The sequence below is a fragment of the Bolinopsis microptera genome, chromosome 5 (genome assembly GCF_026151205.1).
Source record: "Bolinopsis microptera isolate Bmic1 chromosome 5, MBARI_Bmic_1.0, whole genome shotgun sequence".
Taxonomy (NCBI): Eukaryota; Metazoa; Ctenophora; class Tentaculata; order Lobata; family Bolinopsidae; genus Bolinopsis; species Bolinopsis microptera.
Genome location: NC_087076.1, coordinates 16,439,698 through 16,462,538, shown reverse-complemented (window position 1 = coordinate 16,462,538; position 22,841 = coordinate 16,439,698). Strand labels below are relative to the sequence as shown.

Here is a 22,841-nt window from a genome sequence, read left to right as displayed (position 1 = left end):
AACCCAATTACTTATTCCCTATGATACTTTAGCCTTCAGCAATGGTAGGAAAATTTGTGATTGGTAATTTGGTAGTCATTTCATGGTCTCGTGGAGTTAAATGATGCTTTAACATTTAAATTAGTAACGATATTTTTAAACAAAATATAGTCCACGTTACTAGAAATTCAATCTCGAAACATGGGAGAAAATTTAAGGCCATCATTCGATCTTACATTAGAATTATAAAGCCCATCTAAATAGGCGTATTTTTGACCGCTATAGCTAAATTGATATACAACAGATATACTGATTACTGCAGAACCTCGATTTACCACGCCCTGATTTACCATAAACCCTGATTTACCGCTGCAATCTCCATTCCCCTGCCTAAATAGGGCTTAAAACGAATAACATTAACCGCAGATGTTTCCCTTCCAGTGGAAGGGAAACATCCTTCCACCAAACTCTGTGGTAAATCGGGTTTTACAGTTTAAAACTTGTTTTCCTACAATATTATGAGAAATCCAGTTTTTAATCGATCATTGATTGCAATTTCACAGAAAAAATATCATTTGATAGATAGTTCAAAAAGAATAGAAAAGTTACTCATAAGGTTTGTAACAGGTATGTTTGATGAACAAGGTGTGTACCAGGCAACTAAAATAAAGTTTGCTAAAAGTAAAGAAATTGTCAAAAAGTTTTTAAGTAAAATTATTCAAACAATATACACAATATACACAATATATACGCCGGACAGACCTACAGACCCTTGGTCCACCGCATGAAAGAACACGAACAATGTTACAGACTCAACAACGCCATCGACGAATCCACAGACAGAATCAAATCAGCCCCTGCACATCATGCCCTGACCACCGGCCACACCATCTCCTGGAACAACATCGAAGTCCTCAAATCCCTCACCTCACGCTCCCAACTTGACCTCACAGAACACGCAGCTATACAAATACGACAACCAGCTATGAACAGAACAGACCGCGCACCCAAATGTAGTTCCCTCTGGGACCCCATTCTTCCTAAAATTGCCAAATCCTTAAAGTCCAGACCATCTGGCATTTCCTTCTCAACCTCAACAGAAGACTAAATTTTTATTGACATTGTACTGTAATTTTCACTTTCCCACCCACATCTCCCCCACCCTCCATCCCTGACACCACTCAATCACATATAAGCATTGTCCACCACATCACATTCAGCTGACGACGATTAACACATGTTTATTGAAAGCTTCTACAAGTTAAATCATCGTATCTCTTATATTTTTTTTTATACTTTCAACACTACTATATAACAAATAATTTGAGGACCCCGAAACTTCTGAGTTGTACATCATAAAAGATTTTACATCTGTCTCCATCCTCCCAAAAGAATGGTAGATCCCGATCAAAACTCAGAGGGGCTGGGCTCCTCAAATCATGTCTTACAGGGGCAACATGATAACAATGGTAATGATAATGACAATGATGATAATGCCAGCCCCCAGCCCCCTTGTATTGTTGTGAACGATCTACGTATGTTAGCTGCTGATGGAATTTGCAGAAACTGCTCGTCCGATACTAAAGGAGAAGTGGTATGTTGTTATGAATGTAAGAGCAATTTTCACGCTACTTGTTATGAAATGAAGGACAATAGACGTATTAACTTTACTGATAATGTATGCTCTCCGTCCTTACTGAAATCTTTCAATGCTAACACTGAATCAAAACAGAAAGGTAAACGTTTTGGAAATTTCCTCTTCCATTGTGACTCTTGTGTTACATTATCAAACCTGAGAAACGCTGCTGATTTAAAAACCCATGTGCACACCCTTGAAACAAAAATGTCAAAACTAGATGCTGACATAGACATCATTAAAAATCTCTTGTTAAATCCTGCCACTCTTCATGGGTTAAGTTTGACCACAGGAAACGGTTCCATATCACCAACCCTTTCACCAGTTAATAGCAACCATGCAACTGCCGTCTCTACTGGTGTTGTCGGAAATCCCTGGTGTGACAGCAACAGAGTAGAAAAACTGAGGCACCCAGCTTCAGTAATAGTCTCTGAAGGGGGAGAAAAAGTTCCATTATCTGACCTTAAAACTATTATCACAGAAAATAATATTTTTGTAGATAATACCTTTGAAAACAAGAAAGGTGAGACAGTTATCACTACATCTAGTCAAGCTGATCGAGCAAAGTTAGTTCAATCCTTCTCCAGAAAATTTCCCAAATCTGCTCTCAAGCAACCTATAACCAAATTGCCTACGATATCCATTTCCGGGATTAGAGATGAAATCACACCCGATGATCTCTTCGAAACCATTATGAAACTTTACCCTGACATCAAATCCCTCATTGATTCTGGTGAGACATTTTCTGTACTCTCAGTGCGCAAACAAAGAAATTATCAAACAGAAAAACCACTGTTTCAAGCTTCTGTTAGAGTGAGCAATGCCATACGGAAGCTGATAGAAAATCGTGACAATTTCCTATCCATAGGTTTGTACCGCTGCAAGGTGTATGATCACTTTTACATCAAACGATGTAATAAATGCCAAAAGTTTGGTCATTACTCAGCCCAGTGCCAAGCATCTAACCATGTCTGTGCTCATTGCACTGAAGATCATGAAACTAACTCATGTACAAATAAAGACACACATTCCTTTCAACCCTCTTGTGCTAACTGTAAAAATTCTAAGAGAACTGATGAACAGTACACACACTCAGCCACAGACAGATCATGCCCAGCCTATATCTCTGAACAGCACAAGCTTAAGCATTCAATCTCATATTACACCCAAAAAAACTGGTGAAGAACAAGACTGGAGTTAAGAGCCTAAGTATGAAATGTGCAAGCTGGAATGTTCGCTCTCTAAACAACAAGGTTGACCATGTTATGAACTTTTTAGAAGATAACAACATATCTATTTTCTTTGTTACAGAAACATGGCTAACTGATGAGAGCAACAACACCACTGCAATAATAAAAAACTATGGCTATAAACTTTACCAAGTGTATCGCAAAAACAAATCAGGTGGAGGTGTTGCCATAATCTACAAATCATGTGTTCGTCTAATCAAGGTTTTTGCCAACAATGACGGATCATTTGAGGCAATTAACACAAAACTGAAACTCGTTGATGGATCTGTCGTATTCTGCTCCTGTATCTACCGTCCACCTGGGTCCTTGGGAAATTTCCTCTCTGATTTTGAAGATTTCCTGACGGATGCATTCTCAAAATACAAGCATTTCTTGCTATGCGGAGATGTTAATATGCACCTAGATAGAATCTCTGCTCATGTGAGTGAGTGGAACACCATACTATCATCTTTTGGGCTTCATCAACTTGTCTACTCACCAACACATAAAAAAGGTCACATCCTTGATCCTGTTATTTCTTCGCACAAAGTAGTAGATCAAACTTCTGTCGAGGTAATGCAAAACATGGCCAAAAGCTTCCCATCCTGTGACCACTATCCAATTATATTTCAGCTTCATAAGCCTCCTGACATCGACAAATGTGAGAAAGTCATACGCTTTAGAAAGATCAGAGACATAGATCAGGAACAATTTAAAGGTGATTTATCTGTTGCTCTATCTGAGTTGGTTTTTGAAGAAAAGAGCTTCTCTGATGTTGTGACTCAATTTAACAATGGGTGTCAACATATACTAAATGTACATGCCCCAGAATATTCCAAAACCATCAAAGACATTCCCACTGCTCCCTGGTTTGATGGCGAATACAAAGTTGCAAGAGCCGAAAGAAGAAAGGCTGAGAAAGCCTGGAAAAAGTCAAGTCTCGAAATTGATCATGATATCTTTGTTCATTTGCGAGAGCACTGTTCAGAGCTGACTCTCAAAAAGAAAAAACTGTTCTTCTCTAATACTTTCCAGAAATACAAACACTCACAAAAGAGCCTTTACAAATTTGTAGACACTTTCCTGGATAAAGAAAAGGACCTCACTTTACCATCTTCAGAAAATCTTCAGGAAACTGTAAATGCCTTTAACCAGTATTTTACTGAAAAAATTGAGAAAATCCGAACATCATTTCCCAACACTACTGTGACTAATAGTTCTCCAATCTTCAATGGCCAGGCATTATCTGAATTTAGAAAAGCTACTATTTTTGAAGTCAGAGAATTGATCAAAGAATCTGGCATCAAAACCTCATCGATTGATCCACTACCTAAAGAACTCTTGTCAGAGCACCTTGAGCTAATCCTCCCTACCCTTTGTGATATTATCAACGTTTCTCTTTCAACCGGAAGTATGGAGGGAATCAAGTTAGCACATCTCACTCCCCTGAGAAAAGACAATTTTTTTTTTTTTTTTGAGAAAAGACAATTTTATTATTTATCACCAATTCAATACATAATCAATAAATATATATCCGAATAAATTTGATTAAAAATTAAATGATACAAGTATGCTAGCAGCTAGCGCGCTTATATTTGATAAATATTCACGCTGTTGAAATGGGTTTTACCACACCGCCACTCACATTAGCACAGTTGGTGAACGGACCCAGGCGCTGTTAAGCTTTTATGAGCCCTGGTTGACTGCTGAGAGTGGCGAAGGGGCTGATATTAATTTTATCTTAGTTTAACCTAGATTCCAATAAAATTTTAGTTTTGTGTTATAATTATATGATTTTTATGCGATATTTAAGTTACAGCTGCTCGCAATACATTATTGCTTAAAAATTGTTAAATATGCTCGCTATACGCTTAATTTTAGATACCGTATGTATATATACATATCAGCTCATAATACCAAATAACAATAATAAATAAATTAAAAGCATTGAAGAGGTCCAAAACCAATTCAAGCATGACACAAAGTTAAATACATTTTCATCGGAAGCTGCAAGCTTATTAACGTTTGATTCCGTACGTTCATGATCCGTTGTTATGCATTCACCTTCAGGCGGTGTCGACGGATCATGCGAAAAGGGTTTTTGACAGGCTGTGCCCTTACCATAATTAAACTGAACCATTGCCTGATACGATGTAAACAAGAGTGTTGGATAGGTGAGCCGCGCAAGCGCTCGCGCATTTGTGTCGCTCTGACAAATAGCACTTGAATAATTTAGCTACCAAGACGTAAATCGCGCGTTACGTAAAGTATTATTTTTCCCTTCGGATAAAGTGAACGTTACACCCGCGTGTAACATGCTTTAATGTTTTGTGTGCATGTGTGGTGGAGTGAGTGTATAATGTAATGATTGAATGAATCTTTTTTCTTTTGTGGTGCATATATGATGTGAGTGACAGGTGTAAAATCTAAAATATATAAATATAAATGGGGGTCTTTTCATAGGAAAGTGTTGAAGTTTAAGTCCTGCCAGTTAATATTGTCAGGTTGGTGTTGAGCCTTCATGATAGAAAGCTTCAATCGGGATTTAATTGAACCTAGTGAACCTATTTTACCACGTGCATTTGACTGCTCAAGAAACCTATTCCATAAATTTGCCCCTTTATATGCGAAATTGTGAGATGAGTGTGGTGTCACAAATCTGTCATCTCTGAGCTCAGACTTCTTAAAGAGAGAATACATGGATATGGGCTGATGACTCTTCACTATCTTCATTGTTTCAGTAATGCATCTGTATCTATATATGTTATGTACTGTCATTAGTTCCTTAGATTGGAAAATAGGTTTTGTTGATTCTCTAGAGTGGAATTCTGCCCCAAGTATTTGGCAGCGATGTGGCCTTGCTTGTTTATCACCAGTCTTCCTCAAGCTGATACATATAGAACACGGTTTAATGTGAGGTATAGTTGATTCATTGGATATTTGACCTTTCTTGTTTATACTGCACTGGATTGGCCTGCTACGAGAACAAGTTTTAAACTTGTCGCTAAATGCTTCCGAGTCCCCAAATAAGATTCGGACACATTTCTTCTGTGCAAGGAATAGTGGTGAAAGCTTATTAATTGATACACCACCCCATACAGTTATACCGTATCCTAGATGAGATTCAAAAAGAGTGTGGTATATCTGTTTGTACAGCTGGCTGGGGAGGGAGTTTTTTATTCGATAAATACGGCCACATATGCTGTTTAATTTCTTAGTTAGTTTCTCGAAATGAGGTGTCCAACTCAGTTTGTCATCAATAATTACACCTAGAAATTTCGTTTCAGTAACCTGTTTGATCGGGATCCCATCAATTTCTAGATTCAAGTCATTTTCAGTATTATCAATGGTCTTACGTTTAGTAGGCGAGAAGTACATGTAACAAGATTTTTTAACATTAATGTGCAGTAGGTTATGGCGCATATATTGGCACACAGAGTCGAGAATTTCATTCGCTATTTTGTATGCTTGTTCCTTAGTTTCAGCAGCTACAAAGATGTTTGTGTCATCTGCAAATAGTACAAATTTTCCTAATGTACTACATCTATAGATGTCATTTATATAGATAAGAAAAAGCAAGGGGCCCAAAACGGATCCTTGAGGTACGCCTAGTTTAACTGGGAGAGGCTCTGATTCTTCACCAAGTACACTAACATACTGGTATCTATTATTTAGATAGCTGGAGAGCAGCTTTAGTGCGTTTCCTCTAACTCCGTAATTACTAAGTTTCTTAAGTAGCATATCAAATGGTAAGGTATCAAATGCTTTAGAGAGATCGATAAATATTCCTAATACGTGGTTTTTATTATTCCGTTTTTCTTCGACGTGATTTACGGAGTAGTTAAGAGCATGACTTGTCGAGTGGTTTTTTCTAAAGCCGAACTGATTTTCGAATATTATTCCTCGAGATAAGAAAAAGTTGTATAATCTACTGTAAATAATTTTTTCAAATATTTTACCAAATACTGGTAATGTTGATACTGGCCTGTAATTCTCTAGTAATTCCTCATCTTCTTTTTTATATATCGGGGTTATCTTACCCGTTTTCAGTTGATCAGGGAAGACACCTTCATTCATGCAGTTGTTATAAATTCTGGCAAGATGTTCTGATATAGTTTGACTACACTGCTTCATTACATGTGCCGGTATGTCGCTAGCTTTACCGTTATTAAATTCACTTATAATTTGTATTATTTCAGAGCTTGTACATTCAGCAAGATAAATACTTGACGGACAGGACTGTGGCAAGTAGTCAGTGAATGATTTAGCAATTATAGGATCTTCATCAATCCTCCTCTCATAGACCTCGTTCAGATTGGAGGCGATTGACACAAAGTACTTGTTAAATTCATGAGCAATAACTCGTCGACAAATAACACGCTCATTGTTTATCATGAATGACGGTTTCATTTGCTTATTTTGCTTTCCTCGCACTTTATTAATTAACTGCCAGGTTTTTTTACTGTCACCCTGACACTCCTCAATTTTGTTGCACGTGTAGAGGCGTTGAGCTAGTCTTATTACGTGTTTAACTCTCCTACGTTTGTCAGTAAAATTAGCATGCTTTTCCCTGGCATCATTACAAGGATTGCAGTGACAGGCTTTCTTGATCTCACGACAAAGTTTACCTGGATTATGCAAACATTTTTCTCTCTTCGCTTTATGCCAGTGGTCGTGCAGCTCATGTTTTTTATTTATAGACGCGATTAATCCTCCTGTTATCCACGGATTTGTCATTGGCGTTCTTTTGGAGACTTTAGGTTTACTGAGTTTACATGATTTGTCTAGATTCGTTTTGAATGTGTCGTGAAATTCAATAAAGTTTTTTGGTGGGTGCTCAGAGAAATGTTGGTTTAAGGATGAAACAAGGACTCGAACGTTGGATTCACTGTAATCATAATATTGGGTATGTTTAACTTGAGGTTCAGAGTTAGTTACAGCTAGGTCTTCAAAAATATGAAAAACTGGCAGATGATGCGAGATTCTGTCAGATACTGTACCTGAGGCAACAACCTTGTTTATATCATTTGTGTAAATGTTGTCAATACACGTTTGATTACATCCCGGCTTCTCGTGCGTGTGTGTTGATATAAGAGGCGAGAAACCGGCACTAAACATTATTTCCTCGAGATTGCTAACTTCTTTACTATTAACATGGAGGTTGACGTTAAAATCTCCCATTATATACGCAGATTTTTTAGGCAATATCTGGAGTATTCTAGATAGTTCTGTCAGGAAGCTTGCAAAATTACCGCTGGGTGGTCGGTAAATAACCCCAAAAGTTACTTCTTCTGAGTTTTTACGACTAGTTACGAATAGTGATTCTAAATTCTCGGTAACGTCTGACGCAAGTTCGTTCACAATACTGCTAAGTCTATCTTGAACATATAATGCTACACCAGTTCCTTTGGATTTATTACCTACAGTATTCTGGTAAAAACTATTGTAGTTAGGAATTGAATACACGGTGCTTTCATCAGGACCTATGTTAGTTTCTGATAAACCTATTACGGTGAAGTTTTGGTTAATGCGGTGCAGTTCAGTTAATAGACTATCAAAATTGCTTTTATTGCCATCAATGTTAAGAAAGTAGGAGCTTCCCTAGACACTGAGAACTTAAAGAATTATAGACCCATCTCTAATCTTACATTCATCGGTAAACTCATTGAGCGCTTCGTATTAAAATGCCTCAATGAACATCTAGCCAAGAATAATCTCAACATTGACCACCAGTCTGGTTACAAAAAGCATCACAGCACAGAAACACTCCTCATTACCATAGTCAATGACCTCCTCATAGCCACTAATGAAAACACAGCAACAGTTGTAATGCTTTTAGATCTGAGTGCTGCATTCGACACAGTTGACCATATCAAATTGATCAATATATTGAAGTGTGAGATTGGGATTGCGGGAACAGCCTTGAAATGGTTCACCAGTTTCATCCGTGGTCGTTGTCAAAAAGTCAAGATAGGTGACCTAGAATCTGAAGAAATTGTAATAAAGTTTGGTGTCCCACAGGGCTCTGTCCTTGGCCCTGTGTTGTTCAATATCTACATCCGCTCAATTTACTCTTCTGTAAAATCGAAGCAATTTCTGATCCATGGCTATGCTGATGATCACCAGATCTACAAGTCATTTTCATCTGCCACAGAATATCAAGTCCTCAGCGAAGACCTGCCCTCCTGTTTTAGAGAAATCGAGACCTGGATGACGAACCACTTCCTTCTTCTGAATCCAACTAAAACTGAAATTATAGTTTTTGGTTCAAAACGTTTATTGTCAGAATTAGAAATTGGTGGTGTCTTCCTTAAATCTTCTGTCTGTATAAGACTTGTTAACGTTACTAAAAACCTTGGCTTTACATTGGATTCCTCTCTGACTCTTAATCCTCAAATAAAGAAGCTTAAAGCTGCAAACTGCCACAAGATGCGGAATATTGCAAAGATGAAACCATTCCTCTCTGAAGATCAAATGCAAATCATCGTACAATCTCTTGTTATTAGTTCCCTTGACTACTGCAATGCACTTTACTATGGTACTAATCATTCTGTTTTGAAACAGCTACAATCTCTGCAAAACAGAGCATGTCGCTTAGTTAAAGGTCTAAAGAGGAGAGAAGAAGTTGAGCCCTACATAAAAGAACTTCATTGGCTCAAGGTACAAGAACGTATTGAATTTAAAATACTCCTGCTAACTTTCAAACTGCTCCATGGACTAGCACCTTCATACCTGTCAAACCTTGTCAAGTACAATCCCAGTGGTGGCAGAGATGTGTCTCTTCATTGCCCTATAAACAGTCCACCAAGAGCCTTCTCTTCATCTGCTCCAAGATTATGGAACAACCTTCCTCAAGAAATCAGGAAATGTGTAAACATCAATGACTTCAAGGGAAAACTAAAAGCTCATCTGTTTAGAAAGTCCTTTGATATGTACTGAGTATATAATACATTATCAGAAGATTTTAAAATCTTCATCCTATAGCAGGTCAATTTTACGCTTTAAATTAAATTATTCTAGGCTTCTAATTTTTTTAAAGGATTTTCGGGCAATATTCAAGATTTTATTCTTTTCACTGTGTCGGCCAATAAAATTGTAGTGTAGGTCAGAAAAGGAGGCTCTATCCCGGGACACCAACATTTTTTGGGTTGGCACCCAGGAGAAAGCTGCCTTATTCTTTGTATTTTGTCTCAAGTATTTTAGCATCTTTTTCCACTCTGTTTATTTCACCGTCTCTAGACTTGTATGTTGCCCAGATAATTTGACATGACTGTATTGGATTTTCTGTAACGTCAGTTACTGTTCTGCAGTAAGCTTTTTTAAAAATTTTGTATTGTATATTGAAGTTTTCAGATTGTTTGTATATTTGGAGTTCTATATATATAATTCTTAAAGAATTTTTAATATTTTATGATTTTTCATCCTTATTATCTTGTATATCATTTTGTTAGTCTGATGAGTCTCATACATAGATTTCTTGTGGTCATCATCTATGTTTTGTTAGAAAACCTGCTAACCTTTTTTGGATATCTTCTTGTTAGGTGTATCTGCCTTATTTAGTCAGGATTTTACTTGCAGCTTTAAACTTCCGTTTTTACTCCTGTCCAAGGGAGATGCACGATCTCTACTACTCATTTAGGTATCATTTACAGCTGAGCATAAGGGTTAAATTTAAATTATTTAACCTTTTGGTGCTGTATAAAAATAACATTAATTTATTATTATTATTATTATATGTTTTTAACCCAACTCCACTCAGTAATATACACATAATTGTCACAATGACCCTATATAAAAACAACCCTTCAAAAAATCAATATATTCTCTATCTCAAATATTGGGAGAAAAATTTGAATATCAACCTTTGCCTTGTGGCTCCAAATTCAAATTGTCAAAAAGTTCATTCATTCTAAATTTATAGTAAGGGCTCCTTCACATATTACGTTAGTATCTTGTGATCAATCCTTTGGCAATTCTATCCCTCCCCCCTCTGTAATCAACTGTAATGAAGGGCAAATCACCCTCCTGACAGCAATATTAAGTTTACCTGGGGACCCAAGGCTATTATATTTATGTTCATAATCATGAATAGAGATTCAGCGCAATGACAGGCTGAGCACCGCCTAGTAATGTTATTAATTAAGTAATCAAAATATAAAATTGCTTTAAGTATGGATCGGGTTTGACAGAAGGCAGTGATAGGAAGATGGGGATACAAATAAAAAGGAAAAATGCATCATACGGATAAAATACTGTAGCCGAATTGACAAGGACATTATAAATGTAATAATAGATTTTTTGAATTTCCAGATGATATCCGACCAAACAAGTAAAATACAATTTTAAGGTGCATCTCGCCGATCTACCGAAGTGGTTGCGAGAAGAATTATTTGATGCGCGGCGCGACCCAGTAGTGCATCGCGCTACAATAGAGACCCCGAATACACTTTTATACTATGTTGACCATTGAATTTATTGAAACTAATTCCAAAATAATCAAAATGAGTTTTCTTGGTTTTATTATTATTTTTTGATTTTATTTTTAAAAATCGATTTTTGATTTAATAATAAAACAAATATCATGTGTTTTCATTTTAAAACAAATTAATTTTGTTGACATATCGACAATTTACATGAAGGCAGCTTTAACACAGCTCCGTAAAAGATCATATAAAGATTAAACCATTGTTTTACAATTGTTTTAGGTAAAAATCCAAAAAATTGTCAACATTTAAGCTTTTCTGCACGCATTTCATTTTTTAACACTTTTTTAAGCACTTTAGCATTTTATTTAGCGCTTCGGTGTCATGCTCCATCGTGAAAATTTACTTTTTACATTTATTTAGATAACCAATAATTAAAATTTATTTAACACAACTTTGGCCAAAAAAGATTTTAAAATGGAACAAAAATTTTGGAGCGCCGCGCATATTTTCGACAATTTATCTCATAGTATGAAAATCGAGCGCCAAATCAAAATGGGTCATATTTTCACATGAATACCTTTTAAGGGTTTTAGTGCTACCGATTTATGTAACGATACCTTATACTTGTGTATAAGTGTTGTTTCTTTCTTTATTTCTAGTTCTAACGGTGTTCAAGATACGTTGCCGCTAAGGACGATTAATAACACATGTTTGACAAAATTCCTGTCCCTGTTTTTAAAAACTTGATTTGATCTGTGATCACTGTTAAGCCGTTCGTCAAACTGTTTAACCATAAAGATGGCGAGATCGAGCAGAATTTTTTGAGATCATGTATGTTCTTGAAGCTCAAGAGATTCGTATGTATTCATCAAAGTGAGTTGTTGGAATCAAATTTGAAGATCAATTCAAATCCAGGACAATCACGTAAACATCATCACCATTTCTAAGAACAGTCGTCCTAATGCCTACATTATCAGAGCTGTGAACATTTCACAGCCTTTGTCTTAAAGACAATTCGTATGTTCAGGCCTGTACAACAGTGGCGTAACGTTGCCTGTTGGCGCCCCCCGCCGAAAAAGCGCCCCCCTGTTGGCGCCCCTCCCCTTTTGGTGCCCCTCCCTACAATTGAACAAATTAGGTGATTTTAGAGGATAGTCAAGTCCGAAAATTATAGGGTCCTTCTCCAATGAAAAATTACACTGAACATGGAGGAGGATGGTTATTTATATTCTATATTATGAATAACTTTTTCGTCATCTGAAATTGAACCTGCATCTCAGTGAATAAGTGGACAATGACAGTCTGCTTGCAGGCAGTGGCATATTGTTGCCTCTTGGCGCCCCGCTGAAAAAGCCCCCCCCCCCTGTTGGCGCCCCCTCCCCTTTTTGTGCCCCTCCCTAAAATTGAACATATATGATTTTAGAGGATCTGCTGGTAAAAAAGTATGTTTCTAGAGCAAAACACGCAGTTTTGCTAGTACGATAGTTAAGTTTTTTCAAAATTGTCCCACATTCTAATGATGATTTGGCGCCCCCCTAAGATGGCGCCCCCCAGCATAGCAGGGTCGGTGGGGCCCTTCGTTACGCCACTGTTCGTTACGCCACTGTTCGTTACGCCACTGTTCGTTACGCCACTGTTCGTTACGCCAATGTTCGTTACGCCACTGTTCGTTACGCCACTGTTCGTTACGCCACTGTTCGTTACGCCACTGTTCGTTACGCCACTGTTCGTTACGCCACTGTTTGTTACACCACTGTTCGTTACGCCACTGTTTGTTACGCTACTGTTCGTTACGCCACTGTTCGTTAGGCCACTGTTCGTTACGCCACTGCTGTTGGGTACATGATGATGCAAGTATTTTGCTTGGGCTGTTGTGTTGACTGTTGGGGTTTAGTGGTGGTATGGAATTTGAATTTTAAATAAATTTACACTATGAGGTTGGGGCATTTTGCATAGTAAATATGGTTACTACTCCTATATATCATATTATTTGATTGGTATTCGATTTCTGATTATTTCCCTAGGAATATGATTATTATATCTCAATTTGGCTTTAGGTAGGGTGCCCCGCTAAAAGAACTGGATTCTTCCAGGAAGCATCCCGTGCACAGAGCTTGGTCTACATATATATATTAAATTATTAACCATTCATTCTGTATGTGCACGAAAATTTATTTCAATCAATTCCGAGTCTCACATCAGACTGGTTTGGTAAAACACAATTTTGTTTAAATCATTTACAGCAAATCCGAAGTTTATTAAAATAATTTAATATCGTTCGTTTCTTTAATTTTCTACCTCTTGATTGTTTAAGCAGGAATATTTGTCTTAGGGTCTCTGTAAATTTCTTCATGTCGACTGATTTTCCTATCACTTTCAGAGGCTGCTGTCACACATGTCTTAGATGGTGTGGTCTTACAAATAAGAGAATATGACTCCTCTTCAAGAAAACAACCTAGTTACATTCGCGTTGTAAGCTATTTGGGATAGACCAGTGTCTGCCAGACCATTAATTCCTTTCCTTTAACCATCTCCTAGAACAATTAGCTTTATGCTACTCCTGGTTGCTGTGTGTATATGATTTGGATTCCTGCCAATTAGTGAAACAATTTGATTGAATTGAAAAGTCCCACCTGGCAAGGCAAGCCAGGTAGGAGGGTACAATCCCTAATAAGCATAGAAGGAGGGGCCACGGCCTGCACAATCCTCTAAGAGAACTGTAAACAGCTGGGCTGCCATGAGGAGTTTTTATACACCACAGGCATTTTGGGGTAGGTGGTACCTGTCACAAGCAATGCCATCGGTTTCGCTAAAGCTTTACTGCAATTTCAACACAATTGTAGAATGTAGCTATATAATGTTAAGTGTTTTACAGAGGGGGATGGGGTCTAAAATGACAAAAAATAAGGCTTACGTAACATGTGAACTATCCCTAATTATGGTGAACTTTGTGACAAAATGATCATCCATGGATCTATATGAACCAAATTTTTTTTCTATATAGAGCACAAAATCATTGTCATACATGTCAAACAAAATTTAGTCAACCTCTCTAATCCTTATCAGTATTCATCTCTATAGTAGTAAGTAAACTGTCGGTAAACCGAACTTGAACTCTTATTTAATCTCATTCTTAACCGTTTATAGATCAAAATGACTACCACAGAAGAAGTTCCAGTGAATAAGAACAAAAAGTATCGCAAACCCAAACCATGGGACACAGATGATATTGATCATTGGAAAATGGAAGAGTTCAAAGTTGGGGATATGAGCTCCCATCTTTTGGAAGAAAGCTCATTTGCTACACTTTTTCCAAAATACAGAGAAAAGTACTTACAGCAGGTAATATGGGAATAGTTTTGCTGTTTGTTCTCTTTCTGACTAACTTAGGAGAAACTACGAATAGCTAGAACTTAAACTAACGGATCTTTTATTCAACTATAAGTTTGCTGCTAGAAATTCCTATTATCTCTTAAATGATAACAGTTTTGTAATAAATTATAGATTGCAGATGTAGATTTGTCCTAAATCTTCGATATTGTTGATAGAACTACCATTTAAAAAATGTTAAAATACCGATTGTCAACTATGTATAGTTTGTATACAACCAAACCTTCAATATTATGAAATATTAATAAAACACTTTCTCAGGTGTGGCCGAACGTGGTTAGTTGTTTGAAGGAATTTGGTGTTCACGCTCTTCTAGACTTAATCGAGGGTAGTATGACTGTAAAAACTACCCGGAAGACATGGGATCCATATGTCATTGTAAAGGTATTAGCCTAATCTTACTATATATAAAGCGAGACGATATATATATGTGTATATATCCGTGCCATTTTACTGACACCACGGCATCAACTTTAACGCGACTTTCCGCAAAAACCGTAAAACATATACAACTGAAACTTTTTTGACTGGGTCAAATGCTTTAATGGCCTTCAAATCAGCATGAAAAAATAAAAAATTGGCCAAGGAATAATAATTTTAGTGCCCAAAATTTGGACTCTCAAGTGGTGTCAAAAACGCGAATTAAATAGGTAATAATTATTTTAGACTCTCGAGTCTTGACACCACTTTAGGGTTAGACGGGTTCCTGCTAGTGAAATTAAACAATAAAGCTTTTCTTAGCTGCATATATTCATATTTATCATGATTCCTTTAATTTATATTGGCGAAGATTATTAAAACTTTCAATAAATTCTGAATATTTTACATTCAAACGGATTAATTTCAGGCTAGAGATATGATCAAGCTACTCGCTAGGAGCGTTCCCTTTGAACAAGCAAAGCGGGTACTTCAAGACGAAATGACCAGTGATGTTATCAAGATTGGAAACGTGACTTCTAACAAGGAGAGATTTGTTAAGAGGCGACAACGTCTCGTTGGGCCCAACGGCAACACTCTTAAGGTTAGAACCTTATATACAGTGTGCCCGTACTTTTATGGGTCCTAATTTGATATTGATCGATTTAGTACCAGGGGTAAATAAAATTCTTGGTGCAATGCTGTTAAGTGTACGGTTGAGTTTTTAACCCAGCCTAATCTAATTGAAGATTCTCTACAAGGTGATAGTTGTAGGAGGACTGGTGTTTTAGGGCGCACTCTTCCGTATACGTTAATTTGATCTATTCAGCAGTTTTTGCACCTGGGAAATAGTCTGCGAAAAGTCATTTTAATGCTTTCGTAATGTTTCGTGTGGTTCTGTTCGTTTAAAAAGAATATTGAATATTCATTGTCAGTTGGCTATTTCTCCATATCTGAGCTTGTTTTTCTACCGATGTAGAATATATGCCAACATGTACAAAACTGTATTTTACACACTGACAGGCGCTAGAACTGCTAACAGAATGCTACATTAAAGTACAGGGAAGCACCGTGGCTGCTCTAGGTCCTTACAAAGGAATCAAACAGGTAGAACCACTTATTCTGAGATTTATAATAACTATTGTCTTTTGATTATATCATCTAACTATGGCAGCACGATGTTATCTTCAAAATTGAGTTGGTAACCTTATTTCGGGCAAGCCCCGGAGGTTAATTGAATTAATTTGTGCTAGAATGCTCCTGAATTGAATTGACCTGACATTTGTGCTACAATGAAGTTTTGATATTTAGTTATTTGTTTTAGGGAAAGATTAGACTGGAGCGTTGTTTTCTAACTATCCCTTGGCCTTGTTTAGAACTTTTATTTAATAATAATAATGTGTCCAGGTCCGGAACATTGTTATGGACACCATGAACAACATCCATCCCATCTACAATATCAAAATACTGATGACTAAGAGAGAGCTGATGAAAGACCCGGCCCTAAAAGAGGAATCATGGGACAGATTCTTGCCCCAATTTAAAAAGAAGAATGTTCAAACGAAGAAACCAAAGAAACAAGTAGTAAAGAAGAAGTATACTCCCTTCCCACCTCCTCAACAACCCAGCAAGGTAGACTTGCAGTTAGAATCAGGAGAGTATTTCATGAAGGAGATTGAGAAGAAACAGAAGAAGAACGATGAGAAGGAGCAGGCAACACAGGAGAAGACAGCTCAGAAGAGGAAGGAGAAAGAAGCTGCGTTTGTTGCTCCCAAAGAGGAAAACTTGCAGCTGAATGATAAGGTTGTGGAGACGAATGATGCGAGTGTGGATATTGAAGCTTTAAAAAGGAAACTGAAGAGCAAAAACCTGAAGAGTGCTGGTATTCCAAAAATTGCTTCAAATGAGATCGAAGATAGTCCAGCCGTATCAACAGAATCGAGCGAAGTCCCAAAGAAGAAGAAAAAGAAGAAAACCAAGTTGAACAGTGATAGTGAAGCCTTGCTGCAGAATAATAACCCGGAAGATGGTTCAGATAATGTTGCACCAAAGAAAAAGAAGAAGAAAAAAGTTTTGTCAGACGTTGTCTTAGAGTCGACCAGTGACCAACTGATCGGAGAGGAAAGCGTGGTAAATTCTGGGAAGAAACGAAAAAAGTCAAAAGATAAGATTGTGACATCTGAAAATGTTGAGAATGACGCAGCTTCGCCCAAGAAAAAGAAGAAGCTAAAAAAGGAAAAGTCCTGAGAAACTGATGATTTTAACTTTTCATTTTTTAACCGATTTTCCCCGATATATTTAAAGCACTTTGCGCTCCGTATCAGTATCAAACCATTTCTTTGGGGATTAGGGAAGTTAATTTATTATTTTCATTTTGAGTCGCTGATTGTGTTCAGTTTTTAGCACGATAATGTCATTTACCTGTGGTGGTTTACATCTGTGTTTTTCTTATCCGAATCAAGTAAAATTATATCATTTTATGGTATTCAATTCTTGTTTCACAGCTCTAACAATACAACAACTACCGTAACTTTCAATCGCCCAATTCCTTTTTCAGAATAGAACCATTGTACACTGTATATTTAACAGTTCACACATTTCCCGTAGCATGTAAAGACCAGACAGTAACTTGTAAGAGGTAGGATGCTACATGGCTCTTCCCCTGTTGCTCCCACTTCTCCTCTTTTCCGCCCTGTTTCACCTGTCCTCTGGTGCTGACTTTGTTGACGACACTCCGATAGAGAGGATATCGTTTGGTAGCTGTTCCCACCAAGATGCAGAACAGCCGTTGTGGAGTGAGATAGCACGGTGGGACCCGGACTATTTCATCTGGTTAGGAGATGCTGTGTACACTGATACCAGAGTCAGACCATTCTCATGGGTACGTGTCACGTGTGTCATGTGTGTCACGTGTGTCACGATTGAAAGTTGAAGTGAGATTAGCGTTTTAATATGTCAAGTGGAAAGAATTTGAACTAATTGTGTTTTCATTTATCATCCCTCCGAAAATTCTCATATAATACATATTATGTATTTTGTCTTATCTCTGTATTTTGTCTTATCTCTGTATTTTGTCTTATCTATGCATTTTGTCTTAACCCAGTCTAATGTTACAGAAACCACCAAGTATAGCCCGATACTCCGAACAGCTCCACAAGATGAAGACATGCCACGATTACCAGTCCTTCCAGAAGAGGAGAACTAAGATTGTGGGAGTTTGGGATGACCATGACTATGGTGTGAACGATGGTGGTGCATCTGATGATATTTATACAGCTGCCGTCCAGGTTGCCAGAATTACCTGGATTTTCTAAGATTGTTCGGTCACACAAAACCGTGTAAATTTGTCCAAACATTAATCTAGCATAGCAATAATTCATTCCTTAAATTAATTTGATTAAATATGCCGACAAGTGCAAGTCTTTAATAATCTAATATTAGTTTAGCTATTATAAACCTTGTAAGGGTTACAGCTACGCCTGACAAATACATTGTATTACTGGGATGTCTCGTTCACTTAATGGGAGTAACCCTTACTAACCTCATTAATCTATCAACTTTATAAGGCGAGACTGTCTTGCTCCTGAACAATCTTTTCTTCATCAGCTAATTGAGCAATGACGTTTCAACCCCTACAGGACATATTTCTAGATTTTCTAGATGAGCCAGAGAGCTCACCTCGTAGGAATAGAAGAGGACTGTACGGGTCTTATTTACTGGGAACTGGAGAAAAGAGAGTCAAGATAATCCTGATAGATCCGAGGTCTCAGCTGGATAAAGAGAAGCAGGCTGTTTTGGGGGCGGAACAGTGGGCCTGGCTGGATACGGAGCTGAGAACTGATCCTACTCCCTTCACTATTCTAGGAACAGGTATAATAATACATATCGCAATGCACTTTATCTTCAATACTGTCTCTCTTACTGCCCCAAACCACTCTCTTACACCTGTAATGGTACCCATGTTAGCACGGTGTACAACTTGTACGACGTGCGTGTCTGTGTCTTGAGTTCACTGTCAAATACTGTACACAATCCACACAAAATAAAACTTACAGCGGTTATTACCACTACTATTACCACTACTATTACCACTACTATTACCACTACTATTACCACTACTTTTACCACTACTATTACCACTACTGTTACCACTAATATTACCACTACTATTACCACTACTATTACCACTACTATTACCACTACTATTACCACTACTGTTACCACTACTATTACCACTACCATTACCACTACTATTACCACTACCATTACCACTACTATTACCACTACTATTACCACTACTATTACCACTACCATTACCACTACTATTACCACTACCATTACCACTACTATTACCACTACTATTACCACTACTATTACCACTACTATTACCACTATTATCCAGGTTTGCCACTACTCACGGAGCGGATATACCTAGATAAGTGGCTACTTTACCCTCTAGAACGGGAACGGCTGCTAAGCATGATATCCCGCCGTCCAAACACTATCATCATCAGTGGGGACTCCCACTTTGCTGAAATCCAGTGCACCAACTCTACTATGGGCCCTCTGTTCGAGGTAGAGAACAGATTGTAGTTATTTAATATTTATACAGTTTGTAAACAGTTTGATATCTAAAACACCTGTCAAAACTCGGAGGTGGTAGTTACTGTCTTTAGTTACAAAGTACTGCATTTAAAACATATTGCTGTACTAGATGTCTGGTGACATGTAAATAACATGTAATCAGACATCCGGGTAACATGTAAATAACATTGTAAATAACATGTAAATAATTCAGGTCCAGAGTAGTGGTATGACGCACAACTGTTTGGACTGGATACCTGATCTACTCTGTAGATATTACATCAAATATGTTTCCGAATGTAGTGGTTGCATTGTGGAACCTTTCATAGACCTCAATTTTGGTAAGTGGCTTTAGCTTTTAGGAGTTTTTAATGCTTTACTTTTATTTGGTATAACCGTAGATTATTACCTACATATTATAAATTGCGTAAATTTTATGGGACATAAATTTATTTTTCCTTAATACACTATGGAGAAGTGAACTTGTATAATATCAGAATTTTCTGAAGAAAAAAAGCGAGTTTAATTCACTCTTAAAAACCATTATATCTAATTTACAGGTACAAACATGGCCTGGCCACAATCAGGTACATACTATATTCTTGAAAATCTTTATCTGAGTAGAGAAATTAAGACGTTAAATATCATCGAGTTTATTTATTATACAGGAACCATATCGGTGATGTGGGAGACACCCTATCCCAGAGTAGTACTAGAAGTGCGAGGCAAGTCTGGGGTGGCACTGCACTACCTGATAGATGTGGGCTCTGTTGCTGACTCTGACTGTCCTCCTAAGCATTACGTGAGTGTTATGAGTAATTGTACACATTACGTGAGTGTTATGAGTAATTATACCATCATTTTTTATCACCAGGCTTGCCCTCGCGTAACTCCTGTCCGGTTTTGAATTAACTGAGCAGTCGTAACACTGATTTTACGCTCGGCGACATTATGAAAATTAATAATTGTGGTAAAATTGCATATAACATTAGGAGAATTTAACCAAGTAAAATATCGCAGGTGGAGCACCAAATAATCTGGCAGCTGTGTGCTGTGATAATGTTAACCCTCGTTATAATACTAATGCTCTACATTACATCCTACATATCTGTTGCTCTGTTCGCCAGGATTGTTGTTTACATTCGCTTCACCAAACCTCACACTGACTGATGGGGATATGATCTTCCGGGACCGGAGAAAATTAACTTTGGGAGAAAATTAATGTATGTTCTATGATTGGTAATTGCATTGATGTGTAAACTGTATTTTATTAGAAATCATATTTTAATAGGTGTACTGAGTGTGTCATTTTATGTTCACTTCCCTCGTTGTCAACGAGGGAATAATTATTTGATTTTGCATTTAAATGTATCAGTTATTAGAATCTAGAAGTGTTTTTAGTTATTGCACGATGAAAAGTTTAATCGCCACATTCTTGCTATATAGCTGAAAATAAATGTTGCAAAATATATAATGACCTTTTCATAATTACTACAAATTAATAACTTTGTTTCTTAATTTTCTTTGTACGATTTTATACTCAGTTCCAGAAACCAGATATTTAAGTTGTCTATTATAACTTATTCACGCTATATTATAATCATGTTATGACATTATTTGTGAGTTTAGTAATCAGTAATTACGGGTGACGGATACTAGGGTAACCTCCAAAAAGGTAGTTCAAAAACCAGAGATAAGCCTTATTAACCATTTTGTAATGGTATAAATCTTACCTACACCTTTGAGAATTCAAAGCTCTTAGTTTCGAGTTTCTAAGTAAAGAATAATCATTTGACTACAGACTATTAAAGGGCAGGAACCGAGAGTGCCCGATGTCATGACAATTTTACGACAAAATGTGACAATATGAGCAGGGAATGACAGAGAATGACAAGGAATGACAAGGAATGACAGGGAATGACAGGGAATGACAATATTTGACAAACCGTGGGAAAAAGGGCACTCGGTTCCTAGTTTAAAACTGTTAAAGATACTATTTGGAAGTTACCCTACATAACGTTATCAAGTACAGTGACGTGGCGTTTTATTGAACGACCGTTTTTGGTAATAATCATAATTTCCACTTGTAATTCAGTCTTTACTGAAACCATATCCGCTATGTCACTGCTACACGTTGTACAACTTAATTTATTACATTCAGTTTTATGTTAGGGTTTTGTAGATTGATAATCTAAGTTCAACAATTACTGTAAATTGCTATTTGATTTGATAATGTAATAACTCTTTTGCATGTCAGTTTTAATGTTATCAAAATGCAACCGAATTGAGACGTTTAACTGTTTAACCAGTTTTTAAGTAGTGCAGTACACGCAAACACGGTGTACAGTAAAACCTCGATTTACCGCGCCCACATTTGCATTTACCATATACCCCGATTTACCGCGGCCATTTCTTTTCTCCCAAACTCCGCCTTAAATCGGGGTATTACTGTATTTAGTAGCCGTTACAGAGTACCAACACTTAGTAATCTCTAACTCGTGTAATCGCAAGCTGTAAGTCGGGATTGGGTCCCTTGAAGTCACGTGGTTGTCGAGACATCAAAAATTTACAATGATCATCTGCAGGAGAAGTGGTTTTACCATTGTCTGACTTTTGTGATAGATTGTTTATTGCAGACAAATATTCTAGTATATATTCTAGTAACAAGTATGAGCATATTGAACAAAATAAAGGCTTGCTTTAAGGAGTATATCAATTTTCAGAGACTCGAATATCTTAAAAGTTATCTGAGCAACTTCAATATCATATTTATGATAACTTTCAGGCACTTAATTGCCATTCGAAACCGAGTCATGTGGTTGTAATTAGTATTTAATTAAGCTGTCAAACAACGAGTGTACTATAGAATAAATTGATGTAATAGATAATATGTATATTGTATATTTATATTGTATGTATGGGAGTGTCACGCCACGCCCACTGTAATTGGGCGTGGCTTACGAAACTTTCAGGAAATCTAAGTTTGACCCATATCGGCATATCTATAATCTCTGAAATTTTGGTGCAATTTAGAGACGAATTACGTGAGTTATTAAGAGGTTGCGTGTGGGTAGTCACTTTTGGGCCACCCTGTATGTATATTGTATATGTATTATTAAACTACCGCTTATCATCGACAGCTATCAGATAATATCTCCTTCAGCTATCATTCCACATTGG

General features: G+C 37.1%; 3 protein-coding genes across 4 annotated transcripts in view; 2 read left to right on the top strand and 1 right to left on the bottom strand.

Moving 5' to 3' along the window:
- LOC134814927 (uncharacterized) overlaps window positions 1-22,841 on the bottom strand; it is a 68,632-nt gene that overhangs the window by 31,751 nt on the left and 14,040 nt on the right. The gene's annotated exons all lie outside the window — the stretch shown is intronic.
- On the top strand, window positions 1,282-17,511 carry LOC134815334 (uncharacterized). The gene is made up of 6 exons (XM_063823853.1): window positions 1,282-1,307; window positions 14,418-14,612; window positions 14,922-15,044; window positions 15,508-15,681; window positions 16,101-16,184; window positions 16,485-17,511. Exons 2-6 carry the CDS (start codon window positions 14,424-14,426, stop codon window positions 17,322-17,324), a joined length of 1,410 nt encoding a protein of 469 aa, XP_063679923.1. The 5' UTR covers window positions 1,282-1,307; window positions 14,418-14,423; the 3' UTR covers window positions 17,325-17,511.
- LOC134815332 (uncharacterized) lies at window positions 17,683-21,263 on the top strand. The gene is made up of 7 exons (XM_063823851.1): window positions 17,683-17,958; window positions 18,194-18,364; window positions 18,716-18,947; window positions 19,480-19,652; window positions 19,876-20,002; window positions 20,330-20,463; window positions 20,682-21,263. The coding sequence occupies exons 1-7, from the start codon at window positions 17,728-17,730 to the stop codon at window positions 20,829-20,831; spliced, it is 1,218 nt and encodes a 405-aa protein (XP_063679921.1). The 5' UTR covers window positions 17,683-17,727; the 3' UTR covers window positions 20,832-21,263.

Bases quoted from the DNA above. Each gene is read 5' to 3' on its own strand.
- LOC134815332 (XM_063823851.1), top strand. From the start codon at position 17,728: ATGGCTCTTCCCCTGTTGCTCCCACTTCTCCTCTTTTCCGCCCTGTTT. The intron at 17,959-18,193 runs GTACGTGTCACG...CTAATGTTACAG, and splicing joins GAGTCAGACCATTCTCATGG to AAACCACCAAGTATAGCCCG. The intron at 18,365-18,715 runs GTTGCCAGAATT...CAACCCCTACAG, and splicing joins TTTATACAGCTGCCGTCCAG to GACATATTTCTAGATTTTCT.
- LOC134815334 (XM_063823853.1), top strand. From the start codon at position 14,424: ATGACTACCACAGAAGAAGTTCCAGTGAATAAGAACAAAAAGTATCGC. The intron at 14,613-14,921 runs GTAATATGGGAA...ACACTTTCTCAG, and splicing joins GAGAAAAGTACTTACAGCAG to GTGTGGCCGAACGTGGTTAG. The intron at 16,185-16,484 runs GTAGAACCACTT...TAATGTGTCCAG, and splicing joins CTTACAAAGGAATCAAACAG to GTCCGGAACATTGTTATGGA.